General features: G+C 39.1%; 1 protein-coding gene across 1 annotated transcript in view; it reads right to left on the bottom strand.

The window, feature by feature from the left end:
• Nucleotides 1–22,833: 22,833 nt before the first annotated feature.
• The window catches only part of LOC310648746 (zona pellucida-binding protein 1-like), a gene marked incomplete at both ends in the record, with an annotated part of 77,492 nt that continues 75,116 nt past the window's right edge, over nt 22,834–25,209 (bottom strand). Inside the window, one exon of the mRNA XM_083376770.1 lies at nt 22,834–22,928. Within this exon, the coding sequence (XP_083232896.1) occupies nt 22,834–22,928 (95 nt within the window). The remainder of the gene's footprint in view (nt 22,929–25,209) is intronic.

Below are 25,209 nucleotides of genomic sequence, written 5' to 3'. Positions count from 1 at the left end.
AAACATTTGCTCTGCACAGGATCTAATGATGATCCTGTGTTCTCCTAATGAAGAACTATCCCAAAACTGAATTTGTCTGGGTAAAGAAAAATTAATCATATGCAGATTTTCAAGAAAAATAAGTCAATTATTCAGTGATGAACTTTGAAAAGGAAGACAGTTCCCCAGGTACCAAATCTCCACAAAATGTCACTACATATATTGTTTTGATTGTTTCAATGCCTAAAAAATTCATCACCAGGAAAAGAAAGCTTCAATAATTTTATTTAGCAAACATTCATTCAGCCTTGTGCATCTCCCAAATTTGGGAACCATGTTTCTGTCCCCATAAAGGAAATAAAATTTCCTTTATGGGGGGTAGAAGGTAATAAAGAAATAGTTATTCAGAAGGAAGTCTTACATTTATTTTTCTCTTTCCTTTTCTCATAATGTAGAAACCATTATTTAGCTAAGCAGGAGAGGGGGAAAAAGTGTTTTTCTAGTAAAGGTAACTTGTTGCCAGAACCATTTGGGGATCAGTTTATCAGCAGTATCAACTTTCAAACTTTAAAAAGAGATATTATCAAAATAGATGTTGTAGTTTTTAAATATAAAAGGCAGAAAGCAGCCATCTATAAGCTATTGCTATAGGTTTTAAGTATAAAAGGCAGCAAACAGACATTATCACAATTTTTCCTAAGTGTAATGACTTCATGACTTGCTCGTTTCCAATTTCGAGGAAAACATTGTAAAAGCTATCTTCTTTAGTGAATTACCTCATTGTGGTCTAGCTCCAGGTCCGGTTCAGACAACACTGAAGAAGATTTGAAGTGATCAGGCCCAATAATATTAATGCTGAAATATATATGACACAAAAAGTTTCAGAGCCTGCTAAGCAACCTCATCTTTATCAGATACCAAAGACTAAGGTAAAGGTAAAGGTTCCCCTGCACATGCGTGCTAGTCGTTTCCGACTCTAGGGGCCGGTGCTCATCTCCGTTTCAAAGCCGAAGAGCCAGCACTTGTCCGAAGACGTCTCCGTGGTCATGTGGCCAGCATGACTAGACGCCAAAGGCACACGGAACGCTGTTACCTTCCCACCGGAGTGGTCCCTATTTTTCTACTTGCATTTTTATGTGCTTTCGAACTGCTAGGTTGGCAGAAGCTGGGACGAGTAACAGGCGCTCACTCTGCTATGTGGCACTCGGGATTCGACCCGCCAAACTGCCGACCTTCTGATCGACAAGCTCAGCATCCTAACCCACTGAGCCACCGTGTCCCAAAGACTACAGAGGCATAAATCAGGCTCCTCTGACCCACTGCGGTACCTCATGCTTCTCCTCTCCATCCTGCCCCACCAGGTCTCCACAGGTTTCTGTTCTCTGCACTAAAAGGTTTTCCAAAGGGAGAGAAAGCTTTTGGGGAGTGATCTTGTGGTGCTTCAGGCCTCTGCCCCTTTGCAGAAGCTATTGGCGTGGAGAACAGAAGCCTTTGGAGGCGCAATCTTGCACTCCGTCAGGACTCTCTTCTCCATGCCAAAAGCTTTTAAAAAGGGACAGAAGGCTTCAAGCAGTACGAGATCGCTCCCCCAAAGCCTTCCATCCCTTTGCAAAAGCTTGTGGTGCAGAGAAGTGTGAAGGAGCCTGATCTCGCACTCCTTCAGACTCACGGAGGCTAACTGGCGCTCCACTTTTGAAGCGCTGTGAGCAGGCAAAGAAACCGGGCTGCTGTGCAAACCCCTCAGCAGAGAGGCTGGAGAGGAAACAGCTTGCTTGAGGAGAGAGGAGGAGCAGTCAGCCTATTCTGGAACTCTGGATCTTCGAAAGGTTAAGTGAGCCTTTGAGGGTAACAGGATAGGGAGCCAGTGGGCTAGTATAGTAGGGCCAGTCCCTGTTAGATCCCGGGGATGGGGGAAGTAAATAGGCAGGAGGAATGTTCTGCTGTCTCTGAAATCAGTTGTAAGGGTGAACGACTGCCGTGGCGCTACAACATTCATAACTTCTGGACTGTATCGTAAGTACTTTTAGGGGGAGCTGTAACTTTGAACCACTGCTAAATGAACTATCGTAACTTGAGGAGTACCTGTATAATATCATCTGCAAAGTCAATTTATCTTTAAGAAATTGTTTCTCTATCAAATCACTATGATAATACAGTGTACACGCATCAATTTTACTTTTTTGTTTTAATATTTCTCACATTAGATTTATCTCCCAAGCAATTTTTGACAGCCACACAAACAAGAGGAAAAGTATAACCATACATCCAGTGTATTCATATACTGGGCTATTATGTAGTCCAGTATTATACTGAAACGATATTAATGTCTAAGGCAAGCCTCTAAAGGTGCCATTGGCTATTAAAGAGGGATGGATCTTACCAAGTTGAGGACTGACTTTCTGATGGAACAGCACAACAGAAAAATTTTCTCCAACTGCCTATAAAACAGATGGAAAACAATTTTAGAAAAATATTTTTTGATCTGCATTTCATTAAGAAAGCATCCCAGGTCATAAAAAGGAAAAAATGTGTGAGAATGCCTTTAACACGAAGTTTCCAAGAGCATTCACCTGGTCCCAAAGGCATTTTTTAAAAAATAGTAATAAAATGCCAAATTTCATGGCACACATCACACTCACACATCATAAGAAGTATCCCAACTGGTGACAGATCTAACACATAAAAACTGTAAATATTTTTACAGTTTTTTATTTCTGAATTTTTAAATAAGACATAGTCAAATAATCATGAGAAGGATAGACAGATTTTTCTTCCAACAGGCTGGAAGGGATATTGGAAGTCTTCTACTCTAACCCCCTGCCCAGGGCAAGAATTCTTATATTATCCTGGGCAAATGCATGTGCAATCTTCTTGGAAGCCTCCAGCAATGGAGCATGCACTTTAACTGTCAGGAAATTTCTTCTTAGTTCCAGGTAAGATTATTTTTTTAATCTAACTTCTACCCATTGCTTCTTGTCCTTGTGCTTTGGAGCATATGTCAACCCCCTCTTTTCTTGACAGCCCCTCAGGTACCTGAAGACAGTTATCATGTCTTTAATAGCCTAGACCAGGGGTGTCAAACTGCCGGCTCACAGGTTGGTTGCATCATGCGGAGGCCGCACCCAACCCAACTCCAGCACTGAAAAAAAAGTCATGATACATTGTGAACACGTCACGTGACGCAGCAAGTTTGAAACCCATGGCCTAGACCAAGGGTAGGCAACCTCAGCTCTTTTATAACTCATGGACTTCAACTCCCAGAATTCCTGAGTCAGCATCAGGAATTCTGGGAGTTGAAGTCCATGAGTCATAAAAGAGCCGAGGTTGCCTACCCCTGGCCTAGACAAACCTAGTTCCCCTAAGCATTCATTATAAGGTTTAGCTTCTTTTCATCTTTGTTACTCTTTTTGGCACTCTTTCTAGGATCTCAGCATGATGTAGCATGTTGTATCATGGAGACTAGAATTGGATGCAGTATTTCAAATGTGTTCTTACTAAAGCAGTATAGAACGGTACTATCACTTCATGCAGATGCATATTGATTTCCTTACAAATGATTCATTAGAGAATATTTCTAAAACCCATGCTAAGAAAAGCTTTCAGACAAGAAACTATAAGAAGCAGATTTGGCTATGTTGAATAGAGTAGAGTGAAGTAGAATAGAGTAGAACAGAACAGAATTATTATTGTCACTTTAAATGTACACTAATCAGCATACATTAAAATGAAATTTATAAAGATTTGGATATAAGCCTGGTAGGTGGTTGGCTTACCAATTAAGGAAGAAACAGAAATTACGTACTATAGATAAAATAGAATATAAAGGAAAAGAAGTCTATCAACAAAAGCTGATTAAGAGGAGTTTAGATTTTTATTCGAAATTATATTCTAGAGAAAACATACAAGCTTTAGATATAGATAAGTATTTACAGGAAGCTCATTTTCCGAGACTCTCAAAAGAACAACAACTTGAGATGAATCGCTTAATAACATCAGAGGAAATCTCTTTAGCTATTAAACAGTTGAAAGTGGGCAAGGCCCCGGGAACAGATGGATTAACAGCAATTTATTATAAAATGTTGTTGGTTGAAATGATTGAACCTTTAAAGATCTTGTTTAATGAAATTCAGACTGGAGGAGCAGTTCCTCCATCTTGGAGGACAGCTTTTGTATCATTGATTCCAAAGGAGGATCAAGACCTTACTCAACCTAAAAATTATAGACCTATATCGCTTTTGAATACAGATTATAAGATTTTTGCTAAAGTATTGGCTAATAGATTAATGCAAGTTTTGAAACAAATGATTCATAGTGATCAATCGGGATTTATATCTGGAAGGTATATGAAATATAATGTAAGACAAATTGTAAATTTGCTTGAATACTTGGATAAGAACAACCAAGTCCCTGCAGCATTGATATTTTTGGATGCAGAGAAAGCTTTTGATCAATTGAATTGGCAATTCTTATTGAGAGTTGTTGAGGAGATGAATTTTGGAGAAGGATTCCTACATTCTATTAAAGCTATATATCAACAACAAACTGCACAAATTATAATTAATGGGGGGGCTAACAGAGACGTTTAAAATTGAAAAAGGTACAAGACAGGGATGCCCCCTATCACCATTATTGTTTGTTCTAATGTTAGATATTTTATTAATTAAAATTCGAGAGTCCTCTATGATAAAGGGAATTAAAATAAAACAGAATGATTATAGATTGAGAGCTTTTGCTGATGTCTTGGTTGTGACAGTATCTCAACCGATACAATCGGTTATAGATTTGATGGAAATTATAACTCAGTATGGTAAGGTTTCTGGGTTTAAGGTGAATATTAATAAGACTAAGATATTATCTAAGAATATGCCTATGAGTGAAAGGGAAATGTTAATTAAATTAACAGGTTTTGAAATAGTAAAAAAGGTTAAGTATTTGGGAGTGTATATTGCAGCTTCAAATGTAAAATTATATAAGAATAATTATGAAACATTATGGTTGAAGATACAAAGGGATTTAAATAATTGGAAAAAATTTCAATTATCTTTATTGGGAAGAATCGCAGTTGTTAAAATGAATGTTCTGCCAAAGTTTCTCTTTTTGTTTCAAATGATACCTATATTGAAAAAGGATGCCAACCTTGATGAATGGCAGAAGGGTATTAATAAATTTATTTGGGCGGGGAAAAAACCAAGAGTTAAATTTAAGATTTTACAAGATGCTAGGGAAAGAGGGGGACTCAAGGCACCGAATTTGAAACTGTATTATGATGTGGTGGTCTTGACATGGGTTAGTGATTGTCTTAATTTAACTAATAAGAGAATACTTCACCTTGAGGGTTGGGATTTGGTATATGGATGGCATGCATATTTGCTTTATGATAAAAAGGTGGATAGGGCTTTCAAATCTCATATTCTTAGAAGTGCCTTGTTGCATGTCTGGAAAAAGTATTATTATAAGTTAAATTATAAAATACCAATTTGGGGAATTGCTGGACACGCGATAGAAGGTGTATCTATGGGAGTGAGTTTGGATATGTTTTCCTATAAGGAATTACTTAGATTGGAAGGGAATGATTGGCAACTTAAATCATTAGATGAGTTAAGACAAGAAAACATAAGTTACTCTTGGTTTCAATACACCCAATTGAAAGCTAGGTGGAAGTTGGATCAGAAGGTTGGTATCACAATTACAGATGAAAATTTAGTAAAACAAATTAGAGATTTAAATTGTGCCATATAAAGAGGATATATAATGTTTTAATTGGACTCGGAAACGGAATTAGTTAAAGACTGTATGATAAAGTGGGCACAAAATATCCAGGAACCAATTCCGTTGGATACTTGGGAGGTAATTTGGGTTAGAAATGTTAAATTTACTCAGGCTCAAAATTTAAGAGAAAATTTTTATAAAATGTTTTATAGATGGCATCTGGATCCCAACAAGTTGTCTAACATGTATCCTAACTTACAGTCTAAATGCTGGAGATGTGGTAATTTAGAAGCCACCTATTTTCATATGTGGTGGACTTGCAGAAATATAAAAGCTTTTTGGGTTAAAATTTGGTGGAACATTCAAAAGATTTTTAAGAGAAAGATAAAGTTCTCTCCGCAATTGTTTTTATTGGGCATTGTTGTAGATTGTGATGTTAAAGAAACCAATTTGATGTTGAATTTGATAACAGCAGCACAGTTACTGGTGGGACAATACTGGAAGAAGGATAGTTTGCCTACTATAGAAGAATGGGTGTTTAAAGTTTCGAATCTTGCAGAAATGTCTAAGATTTCTGCTTATTTGAAAGATCATTCACAGGAAAGATATATTTCAGTTTGGAGGAGATGGATAGATTATATTCAGAATAAATATGGGACTAAAAAATTCCATTTAGCTTATGAGTAGATTTTAGAGGGATATTGTTATTAATTTTAGTACTTTGTATGTATCTATGTTAAAGGGGAGTTAAAGCACATTATGAATTTGGTTAATTTTATATTATGGATATTTTTAGTTAGAATATGATTATTATAACTATAACCCTGTATTTAGCTCTGGGAAGTGGGGGAGGAAGGGGGGTGGTTTGGGGTGGGTGGGTTTTGGGGATGTATTGTAAAATCTTTTTTTGTAAAACTCTTTAATAAAAAAAAAGATTTGGCTATGTTGGAAGAAAGCCTATGGGCTCATTTAAAATGTTATCCCCATTATGCCTGAAATTGAACATTAAATCAGAAGGTATGTCATTCACAATGACATTGTTATGCAAATGACATAAAATTATGTGAACACAATGAGAGCCCAGCTCCTGTATCTAAGTGCTGTTATATCAAAGTCCAATAAATCAAAGTTTTATTATATTTTAAATCATAACAGCAAAGAACTATCTAAGACTGTCTCAGAAATGGTGTAGAGATGAAGAACATTTATGGCCAAAAAGAAATTGCTGATATCACAAAAGGATTCTTTTAAATTTTTACACTGTTCCCCACAGTTCATCTGCTAATTTCACAGTTTCAGCATTGCCAGCCTTTATCCCTCATTCCAAAATACTGGATGTCAACCAATCAACCTTTTCTAACATTTTCCCAATAAAAAGATCTGGAGATCTCAAAACTTGTTTATATTTGTGATATCTCCATTAGTCTCATAATTGTTTTATCTTCAGAATGATTTTGTTTGTATTTATCTGTTCAATTTATATCCCAGCTTTCTTCCAGGATCTCAGGAAAGCACTATCTGCACTATTATTTACCTCTGGCAATAGCCTTCTAATGTAAGTGGACTCATGATTTATCCAAAGCACGGAGAACTTTACATTTTTTCTGCAGCTGCTTCATTTTTGTTAATTATGGAAGGTTATTTTGAGAAGAGCAGGAGCCAGAATATGTCAGCTTTTCCTCATTCCTCCCCACCCCCCTTTTATTTTCACAATCACTATCCTATCCTGGAAGCTGGAAACAAGCTTGCTCATCTTGGTTCAGTCATAATGAAGTTTGTTTACTCTTATCTTAGTATGCAATATGTAAAACTGGTTAATGAATGACTCAGAGAACTTCTGGGTTGACTGAAATTGGCTTTCAAGTTATCTTCGGATTCACTTTCGAACTCTTCGCCAGTACACCAAGTCTCCTATCGCTAAAACACAGATGTCGCTTTCAGTGGTAATAAACCGGTACTTGGACCTCTCTTGCTAGCACATTAGCAATCCAATTCTTCCAGCGGGCTCCCCACGTGCGTCGCTCACCTTTCTTCTTCCCCATGCTTTCAACACTCGCTGTATTCCCGCATGTAGTTGGTAACACGGCAGCAGCAGAAAGGTGCGGATTGCTGGCTTTCTCCGGGCCCGGCACTGAGCGTCCCCAGCATAGCGCCTGGCTTACCAACACACGGCGCCTAAAGGACAGCAGGTCCGACGTCACGGGAGGCTTTTTGACATCACGATTCCGGGATTATCTCCCAAGGCCTTGCAGCAGCCGCCGCCGTCCTCCTCCCAGTGGACATCCGGACGGCCGTAGCTTCTCGGCGATCCCCTCCAAAGTCAGCATCTGCTCATATGTTTCAGGAGAGAATGTGCACTTCGCCGAAGCGCACGTCGCACCACACTACACATAGGCCTTGTTTCGAAGGCAGAAAACAGTGCTTTTGGACGTCCTCATTAACTTAGGCTTGAACTTTTTGAGGGGTGGGAGGCTAGGAGTAACGCCTCATGCGTTTGCAGCGGTTCAATGGATCAATATTTTTCATTCAAGATAACAAAACTTGTGATGTATGGAGAGGACTCAGATGAACCTCTCCCTAGGAAAGGGGTAGGCAACCTCGGCTCTTTTATGACTTCAACTCCCAGAATTCCTGAGTCAGCTATGCTGAGAGTTGAAGTCCATGAGTCATAAAAGAGCCGAGGTTGCCTACCCCTGCCCTAGGGTATCCTACCTTCGGTATATATTTTTTTTTGCCCATCGATGTCTGTAGCCTTGATAATCCCTTAGCTTTTGTTTGTTCATCATCTTCCCCACCTCCTTCCTCAGAAATGGCCAGTTCCTGTGGCTGGGAAGGAGGCTGGCTGGCTGCAGGCAGAGGGTGGTTTGGGGGGAGGGAATCTCCCACCAAATCCCCCCAGAGGCCCCCCTTGAGATCCCCCAAAATATCTTCTGTCCACCCTGCTCTGAAAGGGGGATTTGAGGTTTGTCAGTCTTCGGTAGGGGGGAGAAGCTCTTCCTTCAGGGGATTCTGGCAGTGATGGGGAGCAAATGGCTGCCCCTCATTGGGGTCCTTTGCCCTTTCCTTAAAAATGTCTCTGTGTTGATGCTGCCGAAAATTGTTGGACTTTGCACTTTCCCCCCTTCTTATATTGTGGGTCACAAAGGCAAAACAGGGAAAGTGAAAAGGAGAAATTTTCTTTCTCCAAATAAAACTTTTTGAAAAGTGATTGAAACACAGGAGAAAATTAGGAGAAATATGGGCCTTGGCTTGAACCATTCAAGCTTTCCTTTTTTTCTTTTTTTTCTTTGATTTTCTTTCTTCTCTCATGTATTTAAAATAGTGTTGTTATTATTATTATTTTAAAAAAGATATCTGTGAATCAACACAGTATTATGGAAGGCATAGCATTCTTTCTTCCAGCATTCTGCAAAGTTTGTCCTCACAGCCTTCAGCTTGCACCTTCATCAATTGTGGCATTTTTATTGATGTGACCCCTGCGGAGGGGAGGTGGAAGAGCAATGGTCATCCCAGAACCCCTCGTCATTCAGAGGCTTCACTACCCCCCCCCCAGAGTTTCCATGTCTGGGGCTCCTGGGGTCAGCCGGGAGTGAGGCTGCTGTCCCAGTCTCTGCCCACCGTTCAGTCAGTTTCAAGAGCGAAAGAAACTGTTTCTTCCAGAGCGGAACTGGACTGAGATTAAACCACAGAGGCACAGAAGCAGCAGAGCTGGTTCTGAAGTTTTTGCACGAAAACAGCCTAGGTGAAATCCCATTTTTTCCCCTCAGACTTACATCTGCTCATCATCCACCAATCAATTGCCTTCGTTTCTTTTTGGGAAGGATCAGAGGGCTTCGGAATTTCCCTGCATTTAGCCTGGGGGTGCATGGATGCACACGTGTCCCTCCCAAAACTCTCTTCCTGTCTAGAATCTGGGATCCCTTTGATCCCTCCCCCCTGAAAACCCACCCACATATGTGTTTGGGGGTTGGGATGAGAATCCAGCAAGCTCTCTCTCTCTGATCTTCTGCTCACTTCACACTCTTCTCCGACAAACTGACACACCGCGGACATTCTGATTGGACTGGCTTTAAATTGGCTCTCTTCTCCTGCCCTTGCTGCATCTCCCTCTTCCTTCCTGGCAGCTGGGACTCTGGCATGCCTTCCCAGCCAGCGGGGCCAATGATAGCACCTGCTGGGGATCTCAGGGACTGCACTCCCTTGGGGCCGCGGCTTGCAAGGGGGCTGCCCTGCTCAGCAGAGGTTCCGATGGACCATTCTCGGGGGGAACCCAGGGCTGCCCCACGCAGCTCCCCGGCCATGTGCACATCAGATGGGGCCACCCAGGAAAGGGACTTCCTGGCTCTGCTTTTCCCGGGGGGGGGGCGCCTAGGCGCTGGCTGGCCAGGTGAGCAGAAGATTGGAGAGAGAGAAAGAGGGAGAAGGGAAGCGAAGTGGAAGGCTGAAAGACCCACAAGCGGCTCCAGAGCTGCGGGTTGGTGACCCATGGGCTAAAGGGTTGGTATTTCTGGATCATGGACTGCATTTCCTATGCGAAGGACTCTTGACAAGAGATGGGCTGCACCTCACTAAAACAGAGAAAAATGTACTCGGAAAAAGACTGGTCCAACTCATCAGGAGGGAGAGTAACCAATCTTTAGAATCTCTAGAACCCAAAACCATCATAAATCCCAAGAAAACAAATCAAAAAATGAGGTAGAAAAAAGAAAAACCCAAACAACAATCAGGAGATGCAGGAAACATGCACAAACAGGCATAAAAGTCTTAAATGCTTTTAATACAAATGTTCAAAGCTTGGGAAACAAACAGGGCGAACTAGAAGCAATAGTACGTGAGGGAGTTGGCATTACAGAAACCTGGTGAGATGAAACCCATGAATGGAATGGACTGATGGATGGATACAAATTGTTCAAAAGAAACAGGTCTACAAAAAGGGGAGGGGGAGTTTCACTATATAAAAGAGAACACTAGAGAAATGCACATAATCCAAGATAAAATTCCTCCAGAATGTATATGGGTCAATATAAAAGAGAAAAAAAGTGACATTACCGTATATTACAGGCCACCCAACCAATCAGAATAGATGAACTCTTTGCCAACCAGTTAACAAGTGTATATAGGAAGCATACCACAGTAGTAATGGGAGACTTCAACTCTCCAGATATCAACTGGGAGACAAATTCTGCAGCGAGGGGGAGATCAAATAGATTCCAGACCAACCTAGCTGACAACTTTGTCATCCAAAAGGTGGAGGAGGGAACTAGACATAAAGCCATACTGCACTTAATTCTAACTAATAGAGAAGAAGTGATAGAGGGAGCTGAAGTTACCAGAACCGTAGGTGAAAGTGACCACATCATAATGGAATTTAATATAACTCAAACACTAGCAATAGAAAACAATCCAACCAGTGTCTTGAACTTCAAAAGAGATGACTAACAAACTCAAAGAGCACCAAGAAAAGATTCCATGGATGAAAATCCTAAAGGGGAAAGCAACCCAAGAAGCGTGGGAAACTGAAAAATGCAATCATAAACGCCCAAACCAGCACAATATCATTGAAAAAGAAAAACAAGAAATTCAAGATGAAACCAGCATGGCTGCATTAATATCTCTCTGACAAACTGAAAGACAAAACGGACAAATACAAAACATGGAAAGAGGGGCACATAACTAAGGCCAATTATCAGCAGGCAGCCAGAACATGCAAAGATAAAGTCAGGAAAGCAAAGGCTCAGAACAAACAAAGACTTGCAACACAAATCATGGATAATAAAAAAGGTTTCTTCCAATATATTAACAAGAAGAAAAAAGTCAAGGAAACTGTAGGTTCACTAAAGAGAAAAGATGGCAAGAAAATAACAGGCAACAGGGAGAAAGCAGAGCTGCTTAACTCATACTTTGCATCAGTCTTCACACAAAAAGAAACTACAGCCCAACATAACAAAAAATCACTGCAAAAGACAAATTAGAAACAAAAATTTAAATAAGCAAGAAAATGGTAAAAGAACACCTATCTGACCTTGACGAATATAAATCACTGGGGCCTGATAGATTACATCCCAGAATTCTGAAGGAGCTGGCAGATGTTATCTCAAAACCATTGCGCCATATCTTTCAAAAAATCTTGGAGCACCGGGGAAGTACCTGAGGATTCGAAAAGGACTGATGTGGTTCCCATTTTCAAGAAAGGAAAAAAACTGTACCCAGGAAACTACAGACCAATCAGTTTAGCATCAATACCTGGAAAGATCCTAGAGAAGATAATAAAAAAACAGATCTGCAAACAACTAGAAGCAAACAAAGTTATAACCAGTAGGGTTTGTTAAAAACAGATCATGCCAAACCAAGCTTATTTCATTCTTTGAGAAAGTGACTAAACTTAGACCAGCAAAATACTGTGGACATAGTATATTTATACTTCAGTAAAGTAGACCACAACCTACTGCTTGGTAAGCTAGAAAAAGGTGGAATAGACAACATCACCACCAGATGGATCTGAAGCTGGCTGGCAAAGTGTACTCAACGAGTAGTCCTCAATGGCATTACATCCACATGGAGAGAAGCAAGCAGTGGGGTACCACAAGGTTCCATCTTAGGCCCAGTACTCTTCAATATCTTCATCAAGACTTAGATGTGGGGATTCAAGGGGAACTCATCAAAGATGCAGATGATGCTAAACTGACAGGAGTAGCCAACACCCCAGAAGACAAACTCAGGATCCAAAAAGATCTTGACAAACTTGAACAATTGGCCTGTCCAACAAAATGAGTTTCAATGTGGAGAAAAGCAAAGTTTTACATTTAGGCAGGAAAAAAAATCAAAGGTATAAGTACAGATTGGGTGAGACCTGGCTTAAAAAGTGAGAGGGATCTTGGAGTCCTAGTGGACAATCACTTGACTATGAGCCAGCAGTGTGCAACAGCAGCTAAAAAAGCTAATACAATCCTGGGTTGCATAAACAGAGGCATAGAATCAAGATCACACAAGGTATTAGTACTGCTTTATAAAACCCTAGTAAGACCACACCTGGAATACTGCAGCCACTTTTGGTCACCATATCACAAAAAAGATGTTGAGAATTTGGAAAAAAATTCAGAGAAAAGCAACTAAGATGATCAAAGGCCTGGAGACTAAAACATAAGAAGAATGGCTGCAGGACTTGGATTTGGCTAGTTTAAAGAAAAGAAGACATAAGGGTCTCATGATAGCATTATTTCAGTATTTGAGGGGCTGCCACAAAGAAGTGGGGGGTCAAGTTATTCTCCAAAGCACCAGAGGGCAAGACAAGAAACAATGGTTGGAAACTGATCAAAGAGAGAAGCAACCTGGAATTAAGAAGAAACTTCCTGACAGTGAGAACAATTAATAAAAATCATGAGTGTTCCATCACTGGAGATTTTTAAGAAGAGGCTAGACAGTCACTAGTCTGAGATGGTATAGGTCAGTGATGGTGAACCTTTTAGAGACTGAGTGCCCAAACTGCAACCCAAAACCCACTTATGTACCATCGGGTGCCGGATGGGCATGGCCCATTGGGTGGGTGTGGCAAATTGGCTGGGCGTGGCTTATTGGGTAAGCATGGCTGCGGTGGTAACAGCAGACTGGGTGGGACTAAAAAGTTAAATCAATCAATTCCAACTTTGCGATATCTTTTTTTTCCCATGAGAAGTTAAAATTGATTGATTGAACTTTTTTTTGCACACGGCGCCAGAGGCCTAAACCGAAAAGGTTTTATAAAACCCAGCTGAAGGCCTAGGACTGGGGCGACAGTGCGCGTGCCCACAGAGAGGGCTCTGCATGCTACTTGTGCAACGCATGCCATAGATTCGCCACCACAGGTCCTCCTGCTTGAACAGGAGGCTGGACTAGAAGGCCTCCAAGGTCCCTTCCAGCTCTATTTTATTCTAGACTATATATTAGATTAAAATATAGACTCTAAAATTCACATTTATGATGTAGCACAATTTCAGTGTTTAGAATGAAAGTCCAGAAATAGTTTCCAGATAAGATTAAATTGCATATCAGATTTTTGAAATATGAAGTTACTCTAGACATCGAAGCATATTTGTTTAACTTTGCAAATACTGTAGGTGATCAGATTTTCCCCCAATAAAAAGCATAAAATATTTTACAGCTTTTATCATATACAGTGCCAATTCAATATATTTTGAATAAATTTATGGTTTAGTGAAGTTCAATAAAAATGTCTCTAATTTGGAATGGAACTATGATTTTCAAAATTTCCTCTTTGTAAGTCTAAATCATTAGTCTGATTTTGTTCTGTCTCCCTTCATCTAGATGTTGAACATATGACATAGTCGTTGTCCCACAAAGTTCCTATTGTTTCTCCCTTACCTTCATTGGTAAGAATTAAGTCCAGTACAATTGTCTCTCTAGTTCCCTTCTCTACCTTTTGTATGATAAAGTTGTCAGCTAGGCAAGTCTGGAACCTGTTCAATCTTCCACTTCCTGTAGAGTTTGTTTCTTAGTTGATGCCAGACTAAAGCCACCCATTACTACAGTGGTGTTTTTCCTGCAGCTAAATGATTAGCAAAAAAGACATCTATTTCCTTTGCATGTTTGTATGGCTTATAATACACATCTATAGCAAAGTTGTTTCCCCCCTAATATTTACCCAAACATTTTCAAGGTTTTTATCCTTAATATTGTGCTTTTCTGTAGAGCCATAGTAATTACTTACATAAAATGCAACCTCCCCCTTTTGTTGGGTCTGTTTCTTTTGAAGAATTTATATCCTTCTAACTGCGTGTTCCAATAATAGGTTCCATCCCATTAAGTTTCAGTGGGATAGCAACAATACCATACTTGCCTTCATATACTAGGATTTCAAACTCTCCATTTGTTCCCCATACTATGAGCATTGGTATATAGGCATCTGAGTCCTTTATGCTTGACCCTGGATTTTCTTCCTATGTCTTCTGATTTGTACTTGTGTGTCCCTTCTCTCTCACCATTCCTTTTCTCATTGGCCGATTTGTTGTGTTGGGCTCTATGCTTTGGGTTTAGTCCTAAAATTTGGTCTCCTTCCCTCCCTATTTTAGTTTAAAGCCTTTTGGATGAACTGAGGCAGTTCATGTGTTTTCCAAATACTTTCTTAGAATCATAGGCTGGAAGAGACATTTGAGGTCTTCCAATCTAACTCTCGCCCATTATAGGAGACCCCTCCAGAAAAATGGTTGTCCAATCCTTTATTGAAAATGCCCAGCAATTATGCATCTATAACTCTGGGAGGAAAGCTGTTTCATTGCTTGAACCCCTTCCTAAAGATAATTTAAAACCATGGTCTAGAAATCCAAAGTTCTTGCAATAGCACCATCTCTTGAGTTAATGGTTTACTACTAAAACTACTAAAACCTTCCATTCCTTCATTGGGGGGTTGACTTTCCATTGGAAGTACAGACAAGAATAGAATCCAAGAATTCAAATCCTTTGCTTTTCTGCCTGGTTGCTCATAGCCCTTTAAAACTGATTTCAAACTCTTAGTTGTAGCATTTGTCCCATGTGATATTTAGAGTCTGATCTTATCCCAAAGATGCTTTTTCACAAGGTAACTGGACTTTGTTTTTCTTTGAAGACATTTTGCTTTTCATCCAAGCAGCTTCTTCAGCTCTGACTGGATTCTGGGGAATGGAAAGATTTATGTTCCTGCAGACAGCTATTCATTTGCATTCTTTTAGCAAGTCATCAAAAGCTACCTGAATGCTTATCTGTGTTTTCAGGGTCACCTGAGTAGTGCAAATGGGTTTTGAGCTTTCTTGGAATTATTAAAAGGACTGTGTTGTAGATTGGAGATAGATGATGTTGGACACAGATGGCCTCTTTTACCCCTCTTTCAAACCAGCAGTCCTCTCTGTCCAAAATGTGAACTTTGCTGTCTTCAAAAAAGTGTACTTTGTCTTTTAAATGCAGGTGGACTGCTGACTCTTGTCCTGATGGGTTTGTTCCCCTATGTTGTGCCATACATTTATGAAGTTGTTGTTTCATTTCCCCAATGTACACATCTGCACATGGCTCACTGCATTCTACTGCATATACAACATTGCTCAATTTGTGTCTGGATGTTTTATCCTTGGGGTGGACAAGCTTCTGCTTTAATGTATTCTTAGGTTTGAAGTGTGCACATATGTTGTGTTGGTTGAAGATCCTCCTGAGCTTTTCTATATTCCTGCAACCTATGGAATGACTACATTGCTTCGTTTATTGTTTTCTTCATCTGTTACAGAGAAACTCCTGCTAGGTCTTTTTTGAGATTTGATGAAGCCCCATTTGGGACAGCCACACGTTCTGAAGGCTTCCTTGATGTGTTTTATTTCTCTTTCTTTTCCTTCCTTGCCATTAGACAGGTCTTCAGCTCTGTGGTGGAGGGTTCTGATAACTCCCATTTTGTGTGCCAGTGGGTGGTGTGAATCAAAATGTAAATATTGATCCATGTGAGTGGATTTTCTATAAATTTCACTGTTAAGGCTTCTGTCTTCCTTAATGTATACAACACAGTCCTGGAAGGCTAGACTATTTTCCTTAACAGCTTCACAGGTGAATTTGATGTATCTGTCCACCAAGTTGATATGTTTGGTGAATGCTTCCAATTCCTGTGTTTTGATCTTGACCCAAGTATCGTCCACATACCTATACCAGTGAGTGGGTGGAATTCCTGTGAAGGAGTTTGGGGCTTTGGTTTCTACCTCTTCCATGTAGAGATTGGCTACAATGGGGGACATAGGTGAGCCTATGATGCAGCCATATTTTTGTCTGTAGAAACCTTCACTGCATTGAAAATGGCAGTGGTTGGGCAGAGGTCCAGCAGGGCACATATGTGGTCTGGGCTGAGGTTGGTTCTGTCACCTAGGGTGCTGTCTTGTAGCAGATGTTTTTTAACTACCATGAAAGATTTCCCAAATCTTGCTGGCAAAGTTGTGTCAATTATTGATGTGATGTAGTGTTACCAATTAGAGGAGCTAGTATGGTAGTTAGATGGTCAAAGAGGTGATCTATGTCAAAACTGAACAGTGTTCTCTCAACAGAGGGGGAGGAATCCAACATCATTTATCTTCAATCTACAACAGAGTCCTTTCAACAGTTCCAAGAGGGCTCCACGCCCACTTGCACTACTCAGGTGGCCCTAAAAACACAGATAAGCCTCTAGGTAGCTTTAACGACTGGCTAAAAGAATGCAAGGAATATAAATCTTTCCATTCCCCACCATCCAGTCAGCTGAAGAAACTTGTTGGATGAGAAGCAAAATGTCTTCAAAGAAAAACAAGAAAGTCCAGTTGCCTGGTGAAAAAGTTATCTTTGGGATAACTATGACTTGGATGACTGAGAATCTCCATAGACAGACTCTGATCTTCTTTGCAGTAGTTATAAATACAATTTTAGATTTACCTCTCTCTTAAGTTACATTGTAACTTTCTTCTTTCTAAAATCTATCCTATCTAATCATCAAAACCATAGATTTAAAAAAAACGCAAAAAATCCAAGTCTAGCATTTTCCTTGACTACTGGTACCCTTACTGTTGATAATTGATTCATAAAGGTGGAAGCCAGCAACCTTTTCATTGTTGATAGTCATTGTTGATTCTAAAGCTGTTTGTTGTACTAGTTCTCAATAGCTTGTCCTTTGTATTTACATTTTTTCATGGATATTTTTTATTCTGAATACTAGTTTTCCAGATCATTTGCATTTTCACTAGTCAGAATAGTGGCATTATTAGCATAATGCAGGTAGATATTTCTTTTTTCCCCATTTTTTTATTGATTTTTAAAAACATAAATCACTTAATAGTTGGTAAACAGTGTGTTTACTGGGTTTACATTTGTAAAGAAGAATCATTAACAGTATCTATAATCCATAATCCACATAGTAGATTTAGTTGATTTCCCTTTCCCCAAAATGTCTTCTTTGCAAACCTTGAAATAATACAATTATTATTTTGATACATAACAGTTACATATTTGATTTTTCCCCAATATTCCTAGAAATAATGATCACATCAATATAATATTTCTTTTCTATCTAATCATTCTGGTTGCCTCATCTTATATCCTGTTACAGTCCTTATTTAGATTTGTTTCTGTTGTGTCTGTAGATTAATTAAATGGGCTTTCCTAGAAGCGGGAAACTCTGAGTGCAATTATTGGTCGGTGCAATTTAGGCGGGAGTTTCTGGGCTGGGGATTGGCCACTGTTTGAATGTAGCAGACTATATAAGGGGGAGTTAAACGGTTAATTGCCCGTTGACTTATGTGTGTGTTAATAAACGTTCTTGCATTAAACCTCACGGTGTCGATCGTCTATTCGAACCTAACAGTTTCTCCCGTAAAGTTCAAAGTATTCTTGCTGGTAAAGATTTTCTCAACAGTTAATTATATTTAAAATTTTAAATCCATTTTTCCCATATAAACCATCTCAACACTTTTACACTTCTTAAAGAACAGGTAAAAACAGTAAAGAAAAGGGGGAAAAAGAGCAAGAGTAAAGAAACATAAAAAGTAAAATACTACTTAAAATATATTTTCCTCCTAAGCTAATATATATTCATTCCCAAAATTTCTTTTTTTTATTGAAAAGTTTTACAATACATTTTATCTTTAACAATCCCTCCCCCCCTCCCCCCACCCAACCCTTCCTAACCCTCCCTAACCCTCCCCCCACCCCTTCCCCCCTCCCCGACTTCCCAGAGCTAAATACAAGGTATAAAGGTAAAAACAATCATAAACAACCATGTTAACAACAATAAACTATTAAGTCTATCGCACTCTAGCTCATATAAAATGACTACAAGCAATACTAATATCACATCAAAACTTATACAAATGCTAAATGAAACTTTTTAGTCCCATATTTGTTCTGGATGTAATCAATCCACTTTTTCCACTCCATAATATAACGTTGTTGCGAATGGTCTTTCAAATAAGCCGAAATCTTTGCCATTTCCGCCAGGTCAGAAACTTCTATAGTCGGCAGTTCCTCCTTCTTCCAATATTGACCTACTAAAAGTCTTGCTGCCGTAATTAAGTTCAACATCAACTTAGTGTCCACAACAGTAGTATCCATAATTATGCCCAATAAAAACAATTGCGGACAAAACTTTATCCTTTGTTTAAATATCTTCTGCATATTCCACCAGATTTTAATCCAAAAAGCTTTAACCTTTTTACAGGTCCACCATATATGAAAATACGTTGCGTCTTCGCCACCACATCTCCAGCATTTAGGTTGATAGTTCAGGTACATACTTGCAAGCTTTTTAGGATCTAAATGCCATCTATAAAACATTTTATAAAAGTTCCCAAAATTTCTTATTCTTTTTAACCATAATTAAAATATATTTAATCTTTATTTTACTTTTTATAAGAGTTTTTATTGAATTTTATAGAGTTAGGAAGATGATATAACCAAGGTAAGGATCAGGATTTGGGACAGGTTTAGGATTGAGATTGGGGTAGGATTGGGCAAATGCTATTGGGCAAATGCTATTCTTGCTGCTGTTAATACATGTTGTTATTGGGAACAACATTGTGGTTGCCTCCCAATAACATTTTCAAGCTTTAGCAAACAGACTATTGTCTGGGTACATATGTTCAGTTAACATTAATTAATATAACAGTAAATAGCTATAATATAAATGCTAAATGATAAATATCAATTAGTCAATAGATATCATTCTCCTTACTAATATATTCAAAATAACCTATCACATTCATTTCTCACTAGTTCATTTTCCTAATCATTGGTAAAATTTATCCCATATTTTAAAATAAATTGAATCCTCTTTCTCTTTAATCTCTAAGGTTAATCTGTCAATTTCTGCACACTCTAAAATTTTCTTCATTAAAATCTCCTCAGTTGGTAGGTTTTCATTTTTCCAGTATTGGGCAAATGCTATTCTCGGTGCTGTCAATACGTGCAATATTAGATACTCATTCTCCTTCTCATACTTAGCTCCTAATATTCCTAACAGAAACAGTTCTGGTTTAAATTCAACCTGTATTTTAGTCATCTTTTCCAACCATGTATGTATCTTAAGCCAGAACTTTTTTGCTTTAGGGCAAACCCACCAGATATGGTAATAGGTACTTGGTCTTTGTTTACATTTCCAGCAATTATCTGAAGTATTTTTAAACATTTTAGCTAATCTTACTGGTGTCATATGCCATCTGTAAAACATTTTATACAAATGTTCTTTATATGAAACTGCTTTAGTCAATTTAATATTTCTATCCCATAATTTTTGCCAGTCCTCCAAATCTATAGAATATCCAAAGTTTTTTGCCCATGTTATCATTGTATCTTTTACTTGTTCTTTTTCCATCTTCAAGTTTAGCAGAAATCTGTAAAGTTTCTTAATTAGGTTTTTGTCTGTTTTTAATAATATTTGATCAAATTGAGCCTGTTCTTTATAAAATCCCATTGTCTTTGCATCTTTTCTATATCTTGTTTGAATTTGCAAATATGGCCACCTTGCTAAGTCAACTGTCTGTTCTTCCTGATCCTCAGGTTTCTTCTGGGTTATATAGAAAGTCTTTTCCATTTTCAAAGTTGTCAATCCCTTTTCTGGGTTTTCCGTTAACTGTTGATCAGTTGAATCTTCTATCATAGTATTTAATTGCTCCACTTCTTCTATTATATTCTGTGTAGTTAATTCTTTGGTTGTGATCAAAGTTTGGGTTCGTTTATCTAGTCTGACAACTTGTTCTTTTCCATAGCCTCTTATTTCATCAGTGGCTTTAAGAATATTTTCATGAATTGCTTTCAACATAAATAAAATCTGTTCTTTTAGTGGTGTGAATTAAAAGCTTTACAATCAGAAAGTAAAAATAATTTTATCACTGAGTATAGAGCACAACTGGGCTTCTCACAGCTGATAGCCAAGGTTACAAAAGTCTTATCATGAATATGTGGTCTTCAAGCCAAGTCTCTTTTAGACAATAACAGGTTGTAATATCAGGTTTAGCCACAAGATGTCGCCCATACCATTTAGGATTTTCTTTTTTAAATCCAAGATTTTTATAGTCCTTTTTTCAATTTTATTTCTTTTTTGTAAGTAAGAACCCAAATCTTCAATAAGAATAGGAAATCTTTTAATCCTCAAGTTTTAGAAAAATAAAAATCAATTAAAATCAGGCTATTGTTTCAATGTTTTAAACTCCCCTGGATAGCCAGTCACTACTGTTTCTAGAGGGTGGGATAGAATTTCCCTTCCCTCTCTACAGGGGGGAAAATACCTTGGGCAGTTTATACAGGTGGAAAAAATAGGATTGAAGAGAGGTTCAAATCTCACCCAGTCTCATCCGCACTGCTTTGTAGGTGCCTGGTGGTAAGTTTGACTTCGGCTGTCTGCAGCCTAGTGGCGAGCCATTTTTCTATGGCTGGTCTTTTGTCTGCTGGTTTGGATTGGGCGGATGGGCTACTGCCCTCCTGTGATCAAGCATGGATCCCCTCCTTGCTGGTCACCCCTACCAGGTGACTTTTGACCCTTTCCAGGGTCCCCCAGCGTCGGTAAACCAGAAGTCTGGACACAATATATTTCTACCGCCATGCATGCGTATAATAGCATGAAGAATGACACCACTGGGTATTCCCCGTATCGCTTCATGTTTGGTAGGGAAGCCCACCTGCCTGTAGACATTGGCACCTCATTGAATGAGACCTCACTTAGGTCACATCGTAATTATGTAGATAGATTGAAGAACAATCTGAAGGGGGCTTATGAAAAGGCCTCAGTGGCCACAGGGGTTCAAGAATGGTGGAATAAGAAGAACTATGATTTGAAAGTGAGAGTTCAGGATTTGCAGTCTGATGATCAGGTGCTATTAAGGAATTTAGGTCCCTCTGGGAAGCACAGCCTGACAGATTGGTGGGGCTCCCAGTTGTATGTTGTTAATGAGAAGCTGCCGGGATTACCAGTGTATCAGATATGACCAGAGGGAAGTTCAGGATGTTTGAAGGTGTGGCATCAAAACCATTTATTGCCCTTGAATAAGGCAATACAAGTCATCCAGCCACCCAGAATTTTTTTAAAAATATTTTCAGTTTTTCTTCTTGTTTATAAGGAAAAACCCAAATTTTCAACAGAAATAAATAATAAAAAGTAAAGAGTAAAAAATATTTCAATCCACAAGCTTTATGAAATAAAATTCCAATTGGGATCCAGTTATTTTTTCAAACATTTTAAACTGGTTTATTTCTATAATGCTTTGTTCTCTCATTGAATGTTAATCTTCCCATGAAAATACCACTTATAATCCCAACTCCTTAACTTTCTTGCCTAAATAACTTAAATGATACCTGAATAAGAGCTCAGTGGTTTTTCTTATCAGATATACTCTGAACCTCCAAATATCCAAAAGAACACAAAAAGCATTTTTAAAAGAATGGAATGGTGAATTAGGTTTTCCATTTATGTCAGATGGAAGGGAGGTGGTATCTATTATAGTTGTAATGTAAACAAAATTAATGGAAACCTTGTTTAATAGAGCAATTCTAAGTATTGTATTTTTGCTTTTAGTGTTATTTACTATTTTTTTACTGAATAGCAAAATGCATCTTAAACGAAGAAAAAATCCATTTTTTTCTCATACAAGATTGAAGTGTTGAATCAGCAAGTATCAGGATCTATCATTCTTTGCATACCATAAGACTATGAAACTGAAGATGATATATTATGTTGTCATGTTTCCTATCTATGGTTTTGAATTTTCTAAAACCAAAGATACTTGAAAGGTTCCCCGCTTGAAATTTAAACATAATTGCATCTTCAGAAATATAAAATTGCCAGGGGAATGCAACTATTTTTTAGAATGAAATAGAGTAAATGAGATGGAAGGGACCTTAACAGTCTTCATCCCCCAGCTCAAGCAGGAAACCTTATACCATTTTGGACAAATGGTTTGCTTCTTAAAACCATCAGTGGTGGAGCACCCACAACTACCGAGGGCAAGCCATTCTACTAATTAATCACAGATAGGAAATTTCTCCTTATTCTCTTCTGCCACATATCATTCCTCATATAAATGTAATCTTGTAATATAAATTACTTTTTTGAAAAATCCTTTTATTTGGATTACAGAGATGAAAGTACAGGAAAGTTACTAAACATAGCGAAAGGATTATGCCGACAGCCTAGTAACAATGTTTGGCTCCATATGCCAGATTTGTGTTGCATTGAAGACAATGAGTTCCTTCATGAGGATTGAATGATCCTGGACTGCAAACCACTATAACAAAAGAAAGGAAAACAAAACAAACAAAAATAATCATGTCATCAAATATATTGCAATTTGCTGTAATAGAATGAAAATTTCAAATTCAAAGCCAGTTAATTGCTTCAAGATTTATTTCCTAAATTTGGGGTTCACACTCACAAAAATGTTTTAAGAAAAAATAAGGAAATAGTAAGCATAAGCAGAAGTAAATGTAAAATGTGTAAGACAGCCATCATAGGTGCAAGAAACTTTGAGACGACTCCATCAGTTATCTGCAACACATTGTATACAGCTAACATCTCTGCTCCATCCCATCATATTCTGAGATTTATCTTCAACTATATTGTGAATAATTACAAGTACAGAACATCTGGTATTGTTTTTCTTGGGGCTTTGTATTGTATGAAAACTCATAAATATTTCACAACTACGGTGTTTCCCCAAAATAAGACCCAATCTTATAATTTTTTTTGATTCCAAAAGAAGCATTAGGTCAGGAGATGTCTTATTTTTTCCACTGTCTTGCCTCACAGCGGCAGCACCAACAGCCATGCCATTGGCCCACTTTTTCTGTGGCTGCTCACTGCTGCTTGCACACATCACCCCTAGCCTCACTATTGCCAATAGAGGCCTTTAGGAAAGGCCTCTGCAGCGGAGAATGGAGCCCCAGGTTAATGTGTGCGTTGCCTCCGGGCTCCATTTCGCCATCAGAGACCTTCAGGAAGGGCCTCTGCAGCCAGGATTGGAGGCCTGGGTTTCCTGAAGGCCTCTGCCGGTGAAACAGAGGCCAGGAGGGTGATGCACACATCAACCTAGGGCTCCATTCTTGGCTGCAGAGGCATTTCCTAAAGGCTTCTGCCAGTGAAATGGAGCCCGGGGGGGTGGGTGATGTACATGAGTGGCCACAGAAGTGAGCTGGTGGTGGCCATGAGAGCTCCTGCTGGATGGGGCTGTTGATGCCGCCATGTGGCAAGTGTCGGGCGTGGTAGGGATGGCTGCAGGGCCCCCAAAGTAACTGGGTACGGAGCGCATGGGGCAGCTCCACCCCCTCTCCCACTATGAACAACCAGACTGGGTGGGCAAGTGGCCAACTGTGCAGGCTCTTAACTAAGGCTTACTTTGGGGGTAGGGCTTATATTAGGCACAGGTGTAAATATCAAGCCAAAGTTTATTTTTGGGGAAACACAGTAATACCAAAATAAAATATAAATCTTGTAATGTTATGTACCTACTATTTATTATTATGGTTGGCTTAGTTTGTTATGTAGGTATGCTTCCAACAATTCTTACAAACAAAACTATTGAAACTCAGTCCTTGAGTGATTTCTCCAGAAATTTAATGTCAAAGAACTTTAGAAAATATAGTAAGACAGGGTCTGCACTGTTCATTTGCTTCTAAGAGTAGGATCTTCTTGAGTCCAAATAGCCCTCAATTTACAATCATTCATTTAGCAACCATTTGAAGTTACAACAGCATTGGAAAGTGACTTACAACTGATCCTTGCACTTATGACCATCATAGCATCCCCAGAGACACATGATCAAAATTAGGGCCTTTGCAACCAGAATGTATTTACTATGGTTGTAGCATCCTGGGTCAAGAGATTACCATTTGCAACCTTCCCAGTCTGGAATGGGACAATTAGCTATAACCACATTGCCTCAGCCACTTCACTGCAGCCCCCCCCAGCTGCCCCCAACACATTGCCATGGCTACCCAGCTCCCAGTGCACCACCACAGGCTCCACACCCTGGGTGTCCCTTCACCACTGGCCTTCTCCTGCTCCTCATCCCGTCCCCCGCTGCCTTGCATTGGGTGATTCACTGTAGAACAAATCTCCCTGGCCACTCTTCCATGTGGGACACTTAGCCATGGTATAACTCACCAAACACTGGTGTGGGGAGACCAGGAGGCTGCTTCCTTCCCCCCCCCATGTGTCATTGGTCACTGGTGGAAGGATGCACCAGCTGGCCCCCTTGCCCAGATTCGGCCCTGCATTCCATTTGTAGATTTCTTTGGTCATATCCTCAAATGGTAAGGAGGACAAAAATAAGAGAATGAAAATAAAAATATCTATCTCTAACCAATTAATTCAGAATTTAGCTTACTTCTCACCCAGGATAGTATCTTACTCAAGTCCAAAGCCTTTATCTACCTTTGGGCAGTATGTTGTTAATCATCATCATCATAACCCCCTGCTTTCAAAGTTTTCATAGATTGTAAAATTCTCAGCTTTGACTTAATCTCACAATCACCTCCCACAACATTTTCCCCTTGCAGAGGGGTCACTAC

The sequence above is a fragment of the Vipera ursinii genome (assembly GCF_947247035.1).
Source record: "Vipera ursinii genome assembly, chromosome: Z".
Lineage (NCBI taxonomy): Eukaryota > Metazoa > Chordata > Lepidosauria > Squamata > Viperidae > Vipera > Vipera ursinii.
This window is presented reverse-complemented; position numbering and strand designations above follow the sequence as displayed.